Below are 21,499 nucleotides of genomic sequence, written 5' to 3'. Positions count from 1 at the left end.
TATCAGCTAATTTGGATCAAGCTTTCTTTAGGAATATAGCTAAAAAGTACAAATACAAAACACAAACTCAATTATTTAAATCAAGTTTTTCTGCTTGCTGATGTCAAGAGTTGTTCTTCCTTTAGTACATGATCAGAATTAAGGTCCTTTGTATGTTGCCATCCTATTGCTATGATACACATTCAGATAAGTCTTAAAAGTAAATCGCAAACAATAGGGAAAAATGGTGACCGCTTGGAAAGCGTGTAGAAAACGGAGCCTTGCAAAGTTCCTTTAACTGACGTTCGTGAGAAGTATGACCCCACATGAACTTGATATTCTAATATCAATAGTGCTCAACTCGATAAAAGTGTCAGTAACAGGCAATCTAAGAACTGTGAAAGATAAGAGGTAGAAGAAAATGTGACGTCTGAAGTCTGTATGTCAATTATTCCAGCCTTTCCATGCATGTCTATAGCAGCAACATCAAGAACCTATAGCTGTTGGTTGTATATTTTGTCATCAGCCACAGTGAAAGCGAAGGTAGAAAGCTTAAAGGATGATAGGTTAGAAGTCAATTTCTTAATTTAAATTATTTCAGGTTTATTAAAATGACAAGAAAATGGGAAGAGTGACAGGTGGGTGAGGTAATATCTTTTATTGGACCAATTTTTGTTGGTGAGAGAGATGAGCTTTTGAGTTCACATAGAGCTCTTCTTTAGGTCTGGGAAATATACGCAGGTTTTGTCTGTATTACCTCGCTTTTAGCGACATGGGTGTGCCGGCATAGCTGTGCCGCTAAAAGGCGCACAGTGTAGCAGCAGCTTTGTTGGCAGGAGAGCACTCCTGCTGTTAACACCAGCGCTTTTCGTTGATAAAACTTTTATAGCTCGGGGTATGAGGTTTTTTGTTTTTTTTTTAAACACCCCTGAATGATCAAAGTTTTGCCAACAAAGTTCCAGTGTAGACAAAGCCTTGGTGTAACCTCTAAATACAAGGTGGAGCAGATAGTTTAGCATAGTAGATAATGCATTTGAAGGGACCATTCAAGGAGCAGTGGCCAGTTAATACTGATCCAGATATCAGGAGTGGGGGCAAGGAGGGGGATTAGTGGGTTACAGATTGTTGTAATAAACCATAAATCCAGTCCGTGATTTTTTGCATCTAGCGAAGTTATGGGTTTAAAGTTATGAGCTCCCAGGTTCGTCTTTTGAATGTATTGTGAAGGTTTCCTTTGTGGATAAGGCCTGAGCGGTCAGATATAGAGTGATTGCTTTGTGAAAAGTTTTCTCCCACAGGTGATAATGGCTACAACAACATTGCATAAAAGAAAATGGAAAAGTAGTAAGGATATCCAGAATTAAATATAGGCAGCCAAGTTAAAAGTATTGTAGCCATGTTGGTTCCAGGATATTGGAGAGACAAATATCAGATCTGAAGAAGAGCTCTGTGTAGCTCGAAATCTTGTCTCTAACACCAACAGAAGTTGGTCCAATAAAAGATATTCCCTTACTCACATTGTCTCAGCCAAATTAAAATGTGGTCCGAAAACATGCATTAGAACAGTGGTTCTCAACTAGGGGTACATGTACCCTAAGGGTTACATAAAGGTCTTCCAAGGGGTACATTAACTCATCTAGATATTTGCCCAGTTTTACAACAGGCTATATAAACAGCACTAGTGAAGTCAGTCCAAACTAAAATTTCATACAGACTGACTTGTTTATACTCTCTATATACTATACACTGAAATGTAAATACAATTTTTATAATCCAATGGATTTATTTTATAATTACATGGTAAAAAGAAGAAAAAAAGTAATTTTTCAGTAATAGTGGTTGTGACACTTTTGTGTTTGTCTGATTTTGTAAGCAAGTAGTTTTTGAGTGAGGTGAATCTTGGGGGGTACACATGACAAATCAGACTCCTGAAAGGGGTATAGTAGTTCAGAAAGGTTGAGAGCCACTGCATTAGAAAATTACTGGAAATATGTATTGGACACACAGCAATCTGTTGTTGATGCAGAGAGGCAGTCTTTCCAGTCTTCTTCTCTTTATGTACAAAAAGATCTCATGAATTTGAGAGGATGCTCATTCCAGTATACAGCTAAGTGATGTTTAGCTTCTATTTCTCTACCGTGCTGAAATAGAGGAATTTTAAAGAGAGTACATTTCATAAGTGTCCAGAAAGCATGTTACCTTTATCGCTTCTACAAAAGAACTACTGGTGCTGAACATCAACGGTAATCTACAGTTATTGCTCCTTTAGATTTTTCTTAAAATGTTTATATAGCTTAGATATGTTTTGACATTTGATACATGGCTGTGTCAGGCATTAGCATGTGTAGAGAAACTTTTCAACAAAGCAGAATAGCAAATATTCTAAATGACTGAAATAAAGTTGATTTTTTACCTTTGAATTAATTTTGCTTTAATAATAATAGCTTCAGGATGGTACCTTGTTACTTCTGAATCACCCTAGGGTTTTGCTTGAGCTGTTTTACTGTGCGATCTTTTTTTTTCTTTACACATTAACTCTTTGTTATTAGCTCTACATTGCTGTAAGATATTCAGTTGATGTTTCACTTCGTAGAAACTTCAAGGATTCCATGTGGAAAAGGTATTTCCTCTAATGTTAACTATTATCAGACAGAAAGGAGTAATCCCAGCTGATATTGATTTGGGTGTACAGCTGTTGGTGGGGGTTAGTAGAGAGGAAAGTAAAGGCCTTATTCTTTTCAGTATAAGATTATACAGTATTATGTAGAATATCTCGCTCTACAATTGGAATGCTAGAATAAGATTTCATCCCCATTAAATCCCCATTAGTGCCAGATTTGGTGCTTGATCATACCCTTGCCCCTGTTTGAAACCAGGGGCCTGCTACTGAAATACCCCTTAGCGGCCTGAAGGTTCAGAAGAGTGTTTTTTTTCTTTTCAGGAGTGCTACTGCTGCCACACGGGTTGCCCTGGTGAGGGGAGGGTTCCCCTTGCAGATGTGATATAGGTGAGGGCAGGGGTCAAACCGATGTGGTGAAGTTTTCTAAGGTAACATAAATGTGCCTATACTTCCCCTTCCCTCCAATAAAGAGAATACTGCAAGAATATTACCGCTCCAGGCTCTTGCTCTTCCCCATAAAGTAAAAGTCATAGATATTGTAACTCTTAATTGCACAATTAAGTTTATAACCTGGGATTAAAGGGAAATAGAAGCCAAGATACAGTACTGGAGAAGAAAAGTGATGTGACTTCCGTTATCAGGCTGCATGAAACATACTCCCACTTCTCAGCTTTAACAAGCTTTGCTGGTGGATTTTCCTTTCCTTTCTTCTGTCACTCAGGAAGGCTCACCACTAGGCACAGTATTCTCACAACAATTGAGCTATCTCTTAATTTTCATCAGTATTCTGTAAACTTCAGGCTAATCCTTGATGTGAAGTAGTTCATTGGATATAGGCAAGATGTTGAGAGTTTTAAGAGTGGGTTGTTGACAGTAATGGCTGCATTTGGGAAATAGTAGCAGGTCATTCTTCAGGATATTTGCTTACAAATGTCTGTCAAACATGCACTCCAAGTACTGAAGCAGACTGGATAGGAACCTTGCTCATTTGTGCAGACAGCAGTGTTTTAAAGAAGATAATGTTGTGCTTAGACTCTAGCCTAAACCTGCTCTGTAACCTTGGGCATGTCACTTTCCCTTTAGGCCTCAGTTTCCCCATCTAAGACTGGGATAGTGGTAGACCATTGTAAAGTATTTGGGGATCTACTGATGAAGTGCTTTATATAAGAGTTTAGTATAAGTGATCATTATTGCCACCAACACTTAGGATACCAAAATGGCCCTTTTTTGCAAGGTTTCACTGGTTATTTTTGCTTCAGCGGCAAAGAGTCTCTTGGCTGTTTCAGCTACGAAGACAATTGACCAGGTTGTTGTAGGTGGTCAGCTTCAGTATAAACACCCTCGTGATGTGAAAGCACCAACCTTTGGAGGGCAAATACACTGATGACATTCTTGTTGGTTCAAACTGGTGAATCACTGCAGCTGATGGTCATCTGGCTGGATAAGAAGCAAAACATATTGATCTGGTTACTAATTCAGGTAAAACTAAGTCCTTGGCCATCACCATCAAAACGTCTCCAGCTCCAGATTACATCTGCTCAGTATTAATCTGCCTGGAAACAGCATCGAGCAGGTGGCAGCAATAAGCTTTTAGAGCTGACTGAAAACTATAATTCTTCATGCAAAAATTCCATTCATAGTTTTTGTTTTTTTTACTTTATTTTTAATTCGACAAAATTTTTTTGCTTGTGAGATCCCAAGTCTATGAAAGGTGTGTGTGTGTGACTGGTACCCATTTTAAATACTGTCTAATTGGCACCCCTTCGTAGAGAGCCTTTTGTTTAGTTTCACTAATGAAGATCCAGAGTTATAATTGACTACAATGTACATACAATCCTACAACTGGTTTGTGTCCTATTTATGGTTAGTATTGTATACAGTAGAAGAAAATAAATACTGAGGGATTGGTTTGTAGTTACATGCAAACATATGCTGCTGTTTGCATCTTGGTGGGATGCCTTGAAGGAGTAACAAGTGAATGGGTAGAATTAATATGACCTATTCTGTACCTGTATCCTGGTTTAACCCATGTCAAATAAGTGAGGAAAAAATACCCAGTGACTGCTAAGTGAAATATCTGTTTGTTTATGTTTCATATGAAGAGGACAGAGACTGGTGTGTGGAAGAGACTGTCCAGTGGGAATCTTACCTTTATACTACTTCTGGTCTTTTTTTGGGCCTGGTTCTGCTTTCTATTAGGTCAAACGGCATAAATGGATACACTTTAATTTACAAGGGTGTAGGAGAATCAAAACCTATATTGAAATCTTATCTTTACTCTTTCACTTATGGAATATTTTTTCATTTAATAAAAATGAGATTTTTAAATACAGCAGTGAAGAAAGTCTACTGATTTACATGCAGGCACTTCCAGGAATTACTGGAAAGAAAAGGTTGTATACATCCACAGGTGTCTTAATTTAGATAGCAAGCTTCTACAGGACTCTCCGTCAATCAGCTAAGCAGCATTTGTGGTGTTTGTAATGTAAAATTGCACTAAGATAGTTAAAACACGTTACTTGTCTAATATCACTTTTCCATGTGTATAATTCCTATGCATGTCAGAGATGTTGAATGCCCATAAATGGGAGAGGGGGATGATCCCTAAAACGGTTTCTATTAAAATGTGGTCCATGCTATGGACAAACATTAAAGAGCCCTATTTTTAAGAAAATCCCCACTAAATAAAGATAGTGGTAAAGAGCAAGTGAAGAACCATACATCAAACATAGACAACATTCAGAAAATGTTTTGCTCCTTTTACTGTGTGAGGGTCTCCTACTAGGGAGGTGTTTATATATTGAACTTGTATTGCTTTAGGCCAAGGTTTTCTAAAGTGCCCTGGTGATTTTTGGATGCCTCAATTTTTCTGTTCTACTCATTAAAAGGGTCTGACTTTTTTATGACTGCTGAGCACCCATTCTCTGAAATTCAGGTTCTTTAGAACTAGCACTAGTCTCTTCAGAAAATCTTGGCTCTAACTTTCAGTTCCAGAATCTTTGAATAAGTGTTCTTCTGTAAAAATCAGAAATCTTTAGCTCAGGCATGATTGAACCCCTTGTGTTCATTAAAACTGCAAATGAACTAAAATATGATCCTGTACAACCAAACCTGAGTTTTTGTTTGTGAAACGGAGACATTTTAAACAATTTGTTTTTTATAAAGTTGGGGTCTGAGTTAATAGTGTGAACTATGTAAAAACAGAGATTAGAAGAGTAGGAATAGGGAGGTATTTTAGTCTCTGAATATATGGCATTGTTGACACCAATATACATATTGGAATATTGAGCACAGTTCTGGTGTTCACATTTTAAAGTTAAAAATTACAGAGGATGTGCAGAAGAGAGCTAGAAAAATGATTCAAGGGCTGGAGAGAGTAAATGCCCTACAGTGAGAAATTTAACATAATGAGATGAAGCGCTTTGTCAAAAAGAAGCATGAGAAATTACTTGATTATGGTGTGGAAGTTCCTTCCCTGGCAAAAGATACTAGGTATTAAAATCTACTGGAGAAAGACATAACAAGAACCAGTAGTTGGAAGCTGAAGTCAGACAAATTCAGACTGGAAATAAGGCATAAATTTTTGAAAGTAAAGGTGATCAACCATTGGAACCAACTACTAAAAAGTGGTGGATTGTCCGTTTTGAAGTCTTCAAGACTGGATACCTTTCTGAAAGATATCCTTCACTCAGACACAATTATTGGGTTCAGTACAGGGGTAAAGGGGTGAAATTTAATGGCTTGTGATATACAGAACATGAGACTGGCCTTAAACTTTATGAATCTGAGAACTAATTTTTAAAATTTTATTTACTAATTGTTTGTAGTATTTTAAACTGCTAATTGAAACATGCCTAAATGAACTTCTTTGTGTAATAACGTTTCAGGTTGATTTAATATGTGGTGGGAAGTGCTACAACATAAACTCAGTTGGAAGGCTTAAGAATTTGACTTGTTTTACATTAAAATCAGCATTGATCTACATCAGTCAGATGCAAAATAAGGTGTAAGAATATAAAATTAACCCCCCACAAATACAGTTTCTCTTATTTTCAGAATCGAAAATAACTAAATTTGCTACATTTTGTTGTGGGTTTTGAAAATATGGAGCTGTTACAAAAATAAATTAAGTATAATAATTCCTAACAAGTGTGTGTGTTGTGTGCAAAAATTGATCTGTCAGTACATTAACTAAATATTAACTATTGAAGTATTTGGTTGTGGAGAGAGGATGTTGGCATATAACAATATATTGTTTGCTAGGTAAGAAGATATCCAAAATATTTAAAATATATATATGTGAACCTGTTTGTGCACTCTTTTCTTACAGGTCAGATACCCCTCTAATTTACAAAGCTGTACCAAGCTGGTTTGTAAGAGTAGAGCACATGGTGGAGAAGCTGTTGGAGAACAATGGTCAATGCTACTGGTACTGTATCTTGCATATATTTATTATTTCATTTCTGCTTATTAATACACTGTGTTAATTACTGGCTTGTTTCCATTCTACCCTTCTGGAGCTAAGTTAGTGAAATGGTGATAGTGACCAAATCTCCAGGAGTAACTAACGACCTCCAATAATAATAAAGGTTTCAAACTGGGACATAAGATTGAGGCAGTGTTCCTGGCACTAATAAATAGGGACAGAATCAAACTCCACATAAATACACGTAGTCTCACAGCTGTCTGAAATACCCATATGTCTTTACCCACATATACATTTCCAGAGGAAAAACTAGTTTTAGATTAATTTTTATGGTTGAGTACCGATCAGTAATTTGGGATAAAATATGTTATAGGGATACTGCAGTTATCCCCAAACTAAGGAAATCCAGAGCAAATGTTAAGCTTAAAAGAAATCTGAACGTGTTTAAGGTGTGGAAATGCACCATTGAGGCATAACCTCATCTTTGTCCTTTAGAGACACTATGCAATAACATATGATTATGATTAAATTATTATGTTTATGGTTCCAAATCAGATTACATTGGTTTTTGGACAGTTGCTTGCATGTTGTCCTTACATTGCAGAGTTACAGTTGTTTGTCCTAACTGTGCAGTTCAAAAATTTTAACAAGAAAAAAAAGTGACAACTCTGTAATCATATATATAACACACTGAATTAATGATAGGACTGGAGGGGACCTCGAGAGGTCATCTAGTCCAGTCCCTGCACTCATGGCAGGACTAAGTATTATCTAGACCATCCCTGACAGGTGTTTGTCTAGCCTGCTCTTAAAAATCTCCAGTAATGGAGATTCCCTAACCTTCCTAGGCAATTTATTCCAGTGTTTAACCACCCTGACAGTTAGGAAGTTTTTCCTAATATCCAACCTAAACCTCCCTTGCTACAATTTAAGCCAATTGTTTCTTGTCCTATCCTCAAAGGTTAAGAAGAACAATTCTTCTCCCTCTTCCTTGTAACAACCTTTTATGTACTTGAAAACTGTAATCATGTTCCCTCTGTCTTCTCTTTTCCGGATCAAACAAACCCAGTTTTTTCAATCTTCCCTCATAGGTTATGTTTTCTAGACCTTAAATCATTTTTGTTGCTCTTCTCTGGACTCTCTCAAATTTATCCACATCTTTCCTGAAATGTGGCGCCCAGAACTGGACACAATACTCCAGTTGAGGCCTAATCAGTGTGGAGTAGAGCGGAAAAATTACTTCTCGTGTCTTTCTTACAACACTCTTACTAATACATCCCAGAATGATGTTTACTTTTCTTGCAACAATGCTACACTGTTGACTCATATTTAGCTTGTGGTCCACTATGACCCCCAGATCCCTTTCCACAGTATTCCTTCTTAGGCAATCATTTCCCATTTTGTATGTGTGCCACTGATTGTTCCTTTCTAAATGGAGAACTTTGCATTTGTCCTTATTGAGTTTCATCCTATTTACTTCAGACCATTTCTCCAGTTTGTCCAGGTCATTTTGAATTATAATCCTATCCTCCAAAGCATTTGCAACCCCTTCCAGCTTGGTATTGTCCGCAAACTTTATAAGTGTACTCTCTGTCATTATCTAAATCACTGATGAAGACATTGAACAGAACCAGACCCAGAACTGATTCCTGTGGGACCCCACTCGTTATGCCCTTCCAGCATGACTGTGAACCACTGATAACTACTCTCTGGGAATAGTTTTCCAAACAGTTTTGCACCCACCTTATAGTAGTTACACATAGGTTGCATTTATGAGAAGGTCACACGAGACTGTATCAAGAGCTTTACTAAAGTCAAGATATACCACATCTACTGCTTCCCCCACATCCACAAGGCTTGTTACCCTGTCAAAGGAAGCTATCAGTTTGGTTTGACACTATTTGTTCTTGACAAATCCATGCTGACTGTTACTTATCACCTTATTATTTTCTAGGTGTTTGCAAATTTTTAACTTGTTCTTTTTCCTATTTTATCTGATCCTACCTCATTTTCACTGGCATTCACTATGTTAGACATCCCACCCATTACCACCAACCTTCTTGGTGAAAACCGAAACAAAAAAGTCATTAAGCACCTCTGCCATTCCACATTTTCTCTTATTATTTCCCCTCCCTCATTGAGTAATGGGCCTACCCTGTCCTTGGTCTTCCTCTTGCTTCTAATGTATTTGTAGAATGTTTTCTTGTTACCCTTTGTCTCTAGATAGTTTGATCTCGTTTTGTGCTTTGGCCTTTCTAATTTTGTCCCTACATACTTATGTTATTTGTTTATGTTCATCCTTTGTAATTTGACTTAGTTTCCACTTCTTATGGGACTCTTCTTTCAGTGTCAGATCATTGAGGATCTCCTGGTCAAGCCAGGGTGGTCTCTTGCCATACTTCCTATCTTTCCAGTGCAGTGGGATAGTTTGCTCTTGTGCCCTTAATAATGTCTCTTTGAAAAACTGCCTACTGTCTACAATTGTTTTTTCCCTTAGATTTGTTTCCCATGGGACCTTACCTACCAACTCCCTGAGTTTGCTAAAGTCTGTCTTCTTGAAATCCATTGTCTTTATTTTGCTGTTCTCCCTGCTACCACTCATTACCCTATACACCTCTACCCCGATATAACACGACCCGGTATAACATGGGTTCGCATACATGCAGTAAAGCTCTGACAGTAAAGCTCAGAGTAGTGTGTTAAGGGTGCCGGGCCGGGGCCGAGGGGTTGGATAAGGGGCAGAGGGTCTCGGGGGTGGTCAGGGGCTCCTCCTGCCCCCCCCACCTCACCCCCCAGGATCTGGGAGGCAGGAGCTGTGTGGAGGAAGCACTTGTGGGGCCCCGCAGTCCCAGAGTGGCCCGAGGGATTAGCGGGAGGCCAGGAGGAGACGGCTCTGCTTCCCTGGCCCAAGCCGTGTCGCCTGGGGGAAGGGATCCCCCCCGCACTCGCCAGCAGTGCAGCAGCCCATCTCCAGCCTGCTCCACTCTGCCAGCTCCCAGCCGCAGTGCTCCACTTCCTGCCACAGGTGAGTGCAGGACCTTTCCCCAACCCTGTCCCCCAGTAACACGGCTGGGGCCAGGGCAAGGAAAGCGGAATGGGCTGGGGCCGCGTCTCTCCACTTCCCGCCGCCAGTGAGTGCGGAGGGTGTCCTTTCCACAACTTCCCCACACTCACCGGCGGCGGGAAGCAGAGCACTGCGGCTGGGAGGTGGCGCAGTTGAGTGGGCTGGGGCTGCGTTGGTCTGCTTCCTGCCGCTGCCTGTGAGTGCCTGTCAGGGAGTGGGGTGTGTGGATAGGGGTCGGAGCAGTCGGGGGACAGGGAGCCGGGGGGTGGGGTAGGGGGTAGGGTCCTGGCGGTGATTAGGGATGGGGGGGGTCTCTGGAGGGGGCCATCAGGGAACAAAGGGGGCCAAAGCAAGTGGTCTCCCCTATAAAGCTTTGAGTTTGTTTGTTTTTTTTGGTCTCCCCAGGACCGGGTTATATCTGGGTAGAGGTGTATTTTCATGATCACTTTCACCCAAGCTGCTTTCCACTTTCAAATTCTCAACCAGTTCTTCCCTATTTGTCAAAATAAAATCTAGAACAGCCTCTCTCCAGTAACTTTCTCCACCTTTTTGAAATAAAAAATTGTTTCCAATACATTCCAAGAACTTGTTGGATAATCTGTGCCCTGCTGTGTTATTTTCCCAACAGATGCCTGGGTAGTTGAAGTCTCCCCATCACCACCAAGTCCTGTGCATTGGATGATTTCGTTAGTTCTATATAAAAAGCCTCATCCACCACTTCTTCCTGGTTAGCCGGTCTGTAATAGACCTCTACCATGACATCACCTTTGTTTTTTACCCCTTTTATCCTTACCAAGAGACTTTCAACAAGTCTGTCTCCTATTTCCATCTCAGCCTCAGTCCAAGTGTATACATTTTTAATATAGAAGGCAACAGCCCCTTCCTTTTTCCTCTGCCTGTATTTCCTGAGCAAGCTGTACCCTTCTATACAAATATTCCAGTCATGCATATTATCCCACCAAGTCAGACTGTGATGCCAACTATGTCATAGTTGTGTTTATTTACTAGCATTTTGAGTTCTTCCTGTTTATTCCCCATACTTCTTGCATTACTATACAGACATCTAAGATACTGATTTGATTTCTCTCCCCCTCCCCCCAGTTCTGTCTTGTCTCTCCTTTATCCCTGCTATAACAGCCCATGTTCCCCCCCAAATTCTGACCCTTCTCCCAGGTGTCCATGTTTTTGACTTACCTGATTTCTCATTGCTCATTGCCAGGGCAGCATATCGGTTTTCCATCACCATCGTGGGTGGGGTGGGAGTAGGGATGGAGTACTGCCCGTTGCTGGAAGTAACCAGCAGCCAGAGTGCTCCCTATGATAGAGCCATATCCTTCTACCCCCAGTGGTGTGACAGCGGTCCTCTGTAGCGGGATAGCTTCCTCAGCCTTGGAAGACTCCATATGAATACTGGCAATGAATTCCGCGTGGGCACGGATGCTCCTCAGCCTAGCCACCTCTTCCTGTAGCTCTCCAACCTGCTTCCTGAAAGATTCCACCAGCAGGCACCTTTCACACTGGATGGTCCCCCCCGCAGCCCGGCTTTCTGTGAGTGGGAAATGCAGGCCACAGTCTCTGCAAGTCCACACCAGGATTTGGGTAGAGGCATCCATGGTTAGGTTGTTTGGATACAGGCAGAGGTGGAAGAGACAGGAGCAGTTTTGGCACTGGTGATGTGGCCCTTCCTAACCATAGCGATTATATTATGACTCCCTCCCACAAACTCCCTCCTAACTCCCCTGTTTGTGGTCCCCTTGGTTGCTTAGTCTCTGGCTTTTAAGGCCTTCTCTCTTAGGTCAGCCCTACCCCCTCGTTGATCACAAGGCTGATTGAGGCTGATCAAAGATGATCAAGGATAATCCAGGGAACAAAGGCTCAAACAGTCCGCAGACACACAATCCCAACTGACCCAGTATCTGAAATAACTAAAATAGCCTGAAAGAGAGAGGAAAAAAATGAATGCCTTATGTGAAAAAAAAATTAAATATCTGTGTACCATAAGTAACTAAGGCTTTACTGAAGAGGCAAAAGGAGTGAATTATTGGAGATGGCAGCCATTTTGAGATGCTAAGGCTTTGTGACTCAGCTGTGTGCTGACAGCACTCAGGTCTGTCATTCTGCACACTGACACAGCATTTATTGTTCCAAAGATTGTCCTAGTGCCTTCCTTCCTTCCTTCCTTCTCCCACCCCAATATGAGTCCATGATAAGAAGCTTGACAGGAAAAGGGAAAAGAGGATGAAAATGTACCCTCACAAATGAGGGGAAGGGGGGGAAGAGGAGCAGAATAGAGAACCTTTTGGTTCTACAGTGCTACTTCACTGGTTGTCCAATGTTTAAATACCCTGATGATTAGACAGCTCAGAAAGTGAAGGCTTTAGTGCAGTATACTCTGGGACTCTCAAACTGTAGTCCAGTTTGGGGAGTGACTTGACTTAATTTCTGCCATCCCTGTGCTCCTTTTTAGCAGGTGGATAGCAATTAAGATCTCCCTAAATAGCTCTTATGAAACTTGGCTTGCATGGAAGATTTTTTTTAAAGTGATATGCCTGCTGTGAATATTAATTGACATGAGAGAAATTAAGTAGCTTCTTGTTGTAGATTATCCAGAATGCTTCAGAGGTGGCTCATTAAGTGTCCAGTAAGCAAATGAACAGCTTGGATTTATAAGGCGGTTTTATACTTAATATTGCTTTCAGTTTTCAGTAGCAGAGCATACTGCTGTTCTGCTTTTGGGGAAAGTAATGGAAGGAGGAGGTAAAAGTGTTTTGCCCTCTGTTTGAATTAGCTTTTACAAGAAGTTTTTACTGTTTTGATGACTGAGAATGAGTATACATGTTGATTTGCCTGATGTCAATTTGAAAACTACAGTTATTTATTCATTAATAAGGAAAAGGAGTGTTTCAATAGTAAAAACAATATCTGTTTAATGGACTTTTAATCTTAGTATGGAGAGGGCATTTAGGGGTAGAACTTGAAGGTATATCCACCAAGGGCGACATTCATCCTGATCCAGGGGATCTCCACTTGAATTCTACTTAATCATCATGTTGAGGATTTCAGTGATGTCTACAGCCTTATGTACATCATTTGCACTGGAGATAAACTTGACCCCAAATGTAGACAGCTGTCGTCGAAAAGATAGGCTTATGCTAATAGTATAAGATACTGATGAAAAGTATGACAGTAATTTAAAAAAAAATTTATGCTTCCCCATCTAGTGACTTTGTTAATGGACAATATTCGTAACTCTTAATAATTACAAGAAAGTAGTTTGTCTTGGGAAAAATTGCCTGTTCAGACGACACACGTGCCGTAAGTTAACTGAACGCCTTATTTTTTTTTTTAAAGGCATCCTGTAAAAGCAATGATGTTTTACGGGTTGGCATAATCTCTTCTTTGTGGCTTCACTGACACAGGGAAGCTTGTATTTTTATAAATGTCTTGTAAAATTATGCTGATTTCTCTAGCATGTGATTGCATAAAAAAATTATTTAAAAGCATCCAGGATATAGTATTTAACAAAAAATCCTTATGTAGCAAAAACTACATGAGTTTTAGACTCTCTCAAAAAAGGCTGCTCACGGAAAACTTTTCCCTTCTGTGTACCATAAGTCTCACTTATGTGAACCACAGCCTTGGGGCTTGATTTCAGAGTTGCTGTGGTAATTTCCCGCTGACTTCAGTTGTAGGTACTCAGGATGTCTCAAAACCAGGTGCTTTGTGTTGGAGTGATTTGGCCATTTTGATACGGTCTTGGGAGTAGGACCTAACTTTTTAAATTCTGATTTGGGTTCTTTGGGCTTCAGCATCTCCTAAAAATAGGAAAACTGGAAATGGTTGCCTTTTGGGCTGTATTAACCTTTGCAAAATGAGTTTTATGGCTGTCTTGCTTTTATAATTAAAACAAATGACTGTTAAGAATATTGTCCCTTAAGAATATTCTCTCTCTTCTTATAGATGTTGCTTTTGACAAAGCAGATTAAATTTTAAACATAGTTTGACAAACTTTATAACCTAATTGAATTCCTAATTAGTTTTTTAATGAATTAACTTACCACTAATACATTTTTGAACAGGCATGGCTTTAAAGCTAGCAACTGTCTTCATTTTTAAAAATGAGCTAGTAATATCTTAAAAGAATGCACGAGCAAATGGAACAGTAATACTTCAAAGTTAAGTAGGAGCTCAGAGCTTTACAAAAAAGCTTTTCTATCTTCTATGACTGAAGTTGGTTGTCTACCCATTTTATAGCCAGGGAGGTGGAAGTACAGACATTGTGTGACTTGCCAAATGTCTTGAAGCAAGTGTGGTAAAACTGGTAAACAAAACTCAAGAGCCCTGATCCCCAGTGCCAATAAGCCAAGGTCCCTTACCTAAGGCTCTGCTGCATGAACATTTCCCCTATGTTTCCTATACAAGGTTAGAATTGCTGGAATTACACTTCATTTTGTAACCTTGGACAAATCACTTCATCTTGTTGCTTCAGTTTCCCCATCTATAAAAGAGGGATAATACTTCCCTACCTTACACTGGAGTTGGAAGTCTGTGTAATTTATATTTGAGTTGATGAGGACTGTAGAAAAATGTGGAAATAAAAAGAAGAGATATGTAGAGTCAGCTGTTGCATGTAAATTTCAGTTTTAAAAAGGTCTCCCTTTTCTCACCCTCTCTCACCTACTTGTACTACTGCGATTAAGTTTGGCCAAAGGGTACGCATGTGACTAGTTATCAAAAACTCTACCTCCAGGCAGGACCCACCAACTTCCAGATCAGGCATTCTTTGTATCTAAAGTAAAAGCCCCATCACGGGGGCAATGAAGAATGATGAAAGGGGAGAAAGACAGATGCAAAAGACAATAAATGACTTCATTTTATTTTTAAAACCATCCTAGCCTGTTACATTTCCCACCTTCAGGAGGCTTGATTGCACAAAGCATTACATCGGGGTCGGCAACCTTCGGCACACGGCCCATCAGGGTAATCCACTAGTGGGCTGCAAGACATTTTGTTTATGTTGGCAGTCTGCAGGCATGGCCCCCCCATAGCTCCCAGTGGCCGCAGTTTGCCATTCCTGGCCAATGGGAGAGGCGGCCAGCACGTCCTTGCAGCCCCCTGCAGGTCCCATTGACTGGGAATGGCGAACTGCGGCCCTTGGGAGCTGCGAGGGGCCATGCGTGCGGATGGTCAACGTAAACAAAATATCTCGCAGCCCGCCAGCAGATCATCCTGATGAGCCACATGCTGAAGGTTGCCGACCCCTGCATTAGTTAATGGGAAACTCTGAGAGAAGACTCATCAGCCAGTTCTTACCTTTTCTCCATCTTGTTCCCAACTAGAAGCAAGGTCCCAAGGTCATATTTTTTTCTCTTTAAAAACAATCCTATCAGCTATTAAATCTAGTGCAAAAATCTATATTGATAATTTTGCAGCATTAAAAGCAGAAAGTCAGAAAATGTTAAGATTCTAATAATAATTACTTTTCATGCTTATAATGCATACCTGATATTTTTTATAATTAGTGATTAAGTTGTGTATATAAACCAGATCACTAGCTGGTACAAATGTAGTATGGGCTCACTTGCACGAGCTGAGGATCTGGCCTCCTGAATGTGATGGTATGTTACTATAGCTAAATAATGATTTTGCACTTTTTTACTTGTGAATTTTGCAAATTCGTTTGTTGCAAATTTTAACTTTCGGTGTCAATTTGATGTTTAATACTTGAAAAGATAGCAGTTTGTTTTTATGGATGAGAAAGCTAACCCTGGGGATTTAACTTGTTTTAGCCCATTGATTTAACTTGAAGGATTTTACTACACCTTTTTCGACTTCCAGCAATAAAATTAATTCTGTAAGTCCCTTTTTTTGCTGTCTATCAGTGAAGCTTTAGTTAAGAATAACAAATGGATATTTTTTTCCCCATGTAAGCTGTTTAATTTTAAATGTGAAAGTTATATTTCTTTTATTTGGCATAAGTAGGGACTTTTTTTAACCAAACACCTGTAACTTCCTACTTTTTAAAATATGATAATAGAATTGTCATTTTTTGTCTGTGATCCAATATATTTAGTTTCCTTCAAGGCATCCACAGTTGCCTAAGCATATAGCAAAGTCCAACACTAGATGGTAGCATTTACTGGGGAGAACGCAAACTTCATTCTGTCGTCTAGACTGGGATGCAAAAGAAAACAACTGCCAAAGTAACTCAATGTTTGTGTTTATTTTAGGACAATGTAAGCGAGAGGGCATTATCACTGGTAAAAATCAGATTTAGTGTAGATTAGAGTAATTTAAGGTCTTTTCTAGCAGTCCTGACACCTGGATTCTGATACAATAAATGTGCTATTCCTGCTCAAGGACTCTAGAGCAGAGACTACCAATTGTGACAATCTGTGGCGAATGTTCTTCCTCCCCAATGAAGTGGCCACAAAAGAACACCGTCACTTGCCAGTTAAGGGATTAGTTGAAATAAGGACTCCAGATTTGGAAGACTAATTGACTCACCTACTTTTAACAACAAGTCGCTAGAGAATTTACTAAATTATCAGTAAATACATTATGTTGAATGTCTGTCCTTTTATATGTCTGTAAAAATATTAATGTATATGTGTTGAAACAGGCTAATTTGTACTCCAGTGTAATGTACTTTTGCATGCAAAGGTCAAAACATTTTAAAGAAAATGGTGTGGAAAGAATAGCAGTAGAAGGAGGGCTTTATTTCAGTAAGTGAAAGGTTGCACTTGAAAATGCAAATTTTTCAGCATCATTGGCCAGATTAGGATATTAAGAGTAAGTAGCATAGTGTCTGCGTCGTGTAAAGTAAAAATCGTTGAGCGCTTGTGTGAAGGATCCTTCCCCACTCTGAACTCTAGGGTACAGATATGGGGACCTGCATGAAAACCTCCTAAGCTTACTTTTACCAGCTTAGGTTAAAACTTTCCCAAGGTACAAACTATTTTACCTTTTGCCCTTGGACTTCCGCTGCCACCACCAAACGTCTAACCAGGTTTATTTTTGGGAAAGAGCCATTTAGAAACGTCTTTCCCCCCAAAATCCTCACCAAAACCTTGCACCCCCCTTCCTGGGGAAGGTTTGATAAAAATCCTCACCAATTTGCATAGGTGACCACAGACCCAAACCCTTGGATCTTAAGAACAATAAAAGAAACATTCAGTTTCTTAGAAGAAGAATTTTAATAGAAGAAAAAGTAAAAAGAATCACCTCTGTAAAATCAGGATGGTAAATACCTTTCAGGGTAATTAGATTCAAAACATAGAGAATCCCTCTAGGCAAAACCTTAAGTTACAAAAAGACACAAAGACAGGAATATCCATTCCATTCAGCACAGCTTATTTTCTCAGCCATTTAAACAAACAGAATCTAACGCATATCTAGCTAGATTACTTACTAAGTTCTAAGACTCCATTCCTGTTCTGTCCCCAGCAAAAGCATCACACAGACAGACCCAGACCCTTTGTTTCTCCCTCCCCCCAGCTTTGAAAGTATCTTGTCTCCTCATTGGTCATTGGTCAGGTGCCAGCGAGGTTATCCTAGCTCCTTAACCCTTTACAGGCAAAAGGGTTTTTCCTCTGGCCAGGAGGGATTTTAAAGGTGTTTACCCTTCCCCTTATATTTATGACAACTTGCTTGTATGTGTACTTTGTATAAAAAGAGTGGGTTCTCAACCTTTTTCTTTCTGAGGCCCCCCCAATGTGTTATAAAAACTCCATGGCTCACCTATTGCACCACATTTGGTTTTCGGCATATAAAAGCCAGGGCCGGCATTGTGGGGTAGAAAGCAGGGCAATTGCCTGGGGCCCCACACCACAGAGGGCCCCACAAAGCTAAGTTGCTCAGGCTTCAACTTCAGCCCCAGGTGGCAGAGCTCAGAGCTCCAGGCTTTAGGTCTGCACAGTGGGGCTTTGGCTTCCTGCCCTGGGCTCCAGTGAGTCTAACACTGGCCCTGCTTAGTGGAGCCCCTGAAACCTGCTCGTGGCCCCCACAGGGGGCCCCAGACCCCTTTTTGAGAACAGCTGCTCTAAAATGTTTGTTGATATGAGAAACAGGGTAGGATAGCAAAGGAAAATATTACCATACAAAAAAGACTGAAAATACTAATAATTTCAAAAATTAGTAGGGCACATATGGAAAGAATACAGTTTCCTTTTACTGAGGTGACCCTAACTCTTTGTGTAGGGTAGATGGCATGTGGACTATTGTAATAAACTTCCATGAGTTGGAAGGGAGAGATTCTTTTCTTGAAAATTCTGCATGTCTTTGCAAACTGTTGATTTTTTTTCATCTCTATTAATCCCCTTGTTACATGTTAAATTAGGTCTATGACATAGTATTGGAGCTAATTAAAGTGTCAGAATGGCATGAGAATTCACTTTACTTTTCTCCTTGAATTAAAACAATTAAAAATTAATTTGAGGCACATTGAGAGTTGCTTATTGTAGGATAAATTAACACAAAGGAGATTTTAGATTCTAGGGTTTTTGAGGTCTAGATGCCTGTTTAAAAAGGCAGTAATTATAAATGTTATACTAAGTTGAGACTACTTTTTCAACCAAAATGTGTTTAGATTTTCAGGAAACCTTGGTGTTTGAAATTGAGGGACTAGTGCTATTTATTAGATTCTACTTCCCCCTCCATTAATACAGCTTACTTGTGATGTGCAGCAACCACACTGGTTTCTGGTTTTAGGATTTGCTTGAAGAGAGAATTCCCATTATGCCAAAGGGCAGATTAGTTTTGGGCCCCAGATAAGATTAAACAAATTAACATTTGAGACCTAAAATAGGATTTGAGCTTGTAGAAGAGGAAGAAAACTAGTGCAGTAGCTTACTCCTCCATCATACTATCTTTCTTATTCTAGTCAAGGAAATTCCCTTTTTTCCCTGTAACTCTTAAAATAGTGTATGGTTAAATGTTTGGCTTTTGCACTAAATTTCAGGATGTTAAAAATGTGTGTCTTAAAATAGCTCATAGCCCAAGAAGCTTCTTTTAATCATTAGAAATTTATCAAGTGAAACTTGACTAACTATAGCTAAGTTACTGTGGCTTTCAGAAGAATGTAGTGAATAAAAATAGTTGATGGATGAAAAAGAATGAGTATATATTAAATATTTAATGTACTTAAAGCTATATAATCAGACACATAATTTCAGCGAACAGTTAAAGTTGTTTTGGTGGTAAAGTAAGTGACATTTCTGCTATAGCAGTATTTGACAGTACTATTTACTTGAATATTTACACTGTTGTCTTCAGCAAGACATGGAAATAATAGTGATGAGACAGTAGTCCTATATCTTGTGCTGGGAGGAAGAAATGGAGAAAGGTGTGGCAACTCATTTAGTGCTATAGTGCACGTATGAGCTCTGGAGTAGAATGAGTTTAAATCAATATTTAGAATTATAGTATGAGCACTGTGGAAACACTTCAAAGTAGGCTTGTGAAAAAAGAACAGCTGTCTTAGTCTTTCCTGTCAATTATTTTTATTTAATCATTATGTACTCCTTTATATTTTTTACCTCTGCCCATCAATTTTGAAAATAAAAAACATGTTCTATTAGAAAGTACCAGAACTAATTCTAACCAGTATTAGTTTCCAGAATGTTTCTGAATGGAGGTGGAAATTCTGAGCAGATTAACAACAATGAGTTAATTATTTCTATGTTAATATATAATTCAGGGCTGGAGCCACTCTCTGCTCTTCTTCTCATCCTACACCTAAGGTCACACAGGCGTAGACACCTCAGATCTTAGACACACTGCAGTATTTACACTTGGAGGACAGGGAAAACAATTTTCCTGTAGAACTTTGGCTGACAAAGATCCTGTTTGAAGGACTTTATATCCCATTGGATCTCATAGCTTGCTTTTTGCCAGCGTAAATTTTGGCATTAGATTCTTAACTTGGGAAGAGGATGGGTCAGACAAAGAAAAATGATTGATAGTTCACAATGGAAGATTGAGGGATAGTAAATCTGGTTTCCATAGAACCTTTTTGCAAAAGCTTGAATTAAAATTTCACTGAAGAAAAGCCCACTTATGTCATTTATAAGGGTTTACATCACTCTGGCAATGTTGGGGCCTTAAAACTTTTACAGGTTTTTATGCTCCTGGGGGAATTGACTGAGAATGGGAACAGTTAACTAACAATAGAATAATTAACAATGTTACTATGCAGACAAGTTGCTACATTTTTGCCTTAGAGAATGAGATCAATTAACCATCAACAGACACAATAACAAAATGTGGTGGGTTTTTTTGTTTTTTTTTACAAAAGCTATTTTCTTTAACTTAAAAACAAACAAGTTTCAGTAACATGATACTAATATTGAATTAAGTGTTTTTTTCAATACTCAAGAAGTTCAATTTTACTAGGCAGGCAGGCTGCTACATTTCTGCTTCGGGGAAAGAGCCTTCTTCCTGCATAACGAAAAGACCTACGCTCCTCCATGCCCCTCAAGGCAGTTTCCACGATATGCATCTGAGGAAGTGAGCTGTAGCTCACGAAAGCTTATGCTCTAATAAATTGGTTAGTCTCTAAGGTGCCACAAGTCCTCCTTTTCTTTTTGCGAATACAGACTAACACGGCTGCTACTCTGAAAAAAGTATCAAGAGAGAGGGACAGTGTCTCTCACGCTTGTTGGCTATCTCCTCCCCCTGATAGTGATCAACATCTTGCCTGCAGGCATGCATGCCCAGTGACCCCCCTGCAGTGATTTGCATCTCTGAAGCTGCTCCAGACAGCTGGGACAGACATGCTGCTGGGGAAGAGACGTGTGTCCCCCTGCAGGTTTCTCTTGCGTTTTTCTGCGCAGGAGGCACAGAAATATGTGGGCCCGCATGAGCGCAGAATTCTGTCAGGACTAGCAGTAGAAGGAGTTGGGGTTTTGGGGGGGATTGAAGAGCAGAGATGAGGTCTCCAGGAAGGGAATGGGTATCTTGGACAGATAGTCTTGATCTTTCTTCAGGAACTACAGGAAGAACATTAAGAAAAGGAGTACTTGTGGCACCTTAGAGACTAACCAATTTATTAGAGCATAAGCTTTCGTGAGCTACAGCTCACTTCATCGGATGCATATCGTGGAAACTGCAGCAGACTTTATATATACACAGAGAATATGAACCAATACCTCCTCCCACCGAAGAGCATGATGTGTGGCCAACAGGTTGGGAAGCAAGCTTTGGAAAATTAACTCAAGGATTGTTGCTGTTCCCTGCAACACAATAAGCAAATATTTGTATAGATATTATTTGGAATAGTTAGTGTTCAGTTCATGCATTCTTGTAAAAGTTCTAAATAGAAGGTGCTCTTGATATTTCCTGATGTGCAGAAAAGTCACATATGTCAGACTGGAAAATCAGTAGCTATTTCTGTTGAAACAAAATAAAGGGA

At 39.6% G+C, this 21,499-nt stretch overlaps 1 protein-coding gene across 2 annotated transcripts in view; it reads left to right on the top strand.

The window, feature by feature from the left end:
• The window catches only part of IARS1 (isoleucyl-tRNA synthetase 1), a 180,950-nt gene that overhangs the window by 50,462 nt on the left and 108,989 nt on the right, over positions 1-21,499 (top strand). For both annotated transcript variants that reach the window (XM_084634253.1, XM_084634252.1), the window contains exon 13: positions 6,930-7,028. In XM_084634253.1, the coding sequence (XP_084490379.1) occupies positions 6,930-7,028 (99 nt within the window). The remainder of the gene's footprint in view (positions 1-6,929; positions 7,029-21,499) is intronic.

Source organism: Lepidochelys olivacea, assembly GCF_965140295.1.
Source record: "Lepidochelys olivacea isolate rLepOli2 genome assembly, chromosome: 7".
Classification (NCBI taxonomy): domain Eukaryota; kingdom Metazoa; phylum Chordata; order Testudines; family Cheloniidae; genus Lepidochelys; species Lepidochelys olivacea.
This window is presented reverse-complemented; position numbering and strand designations above follow the sequence as displayed.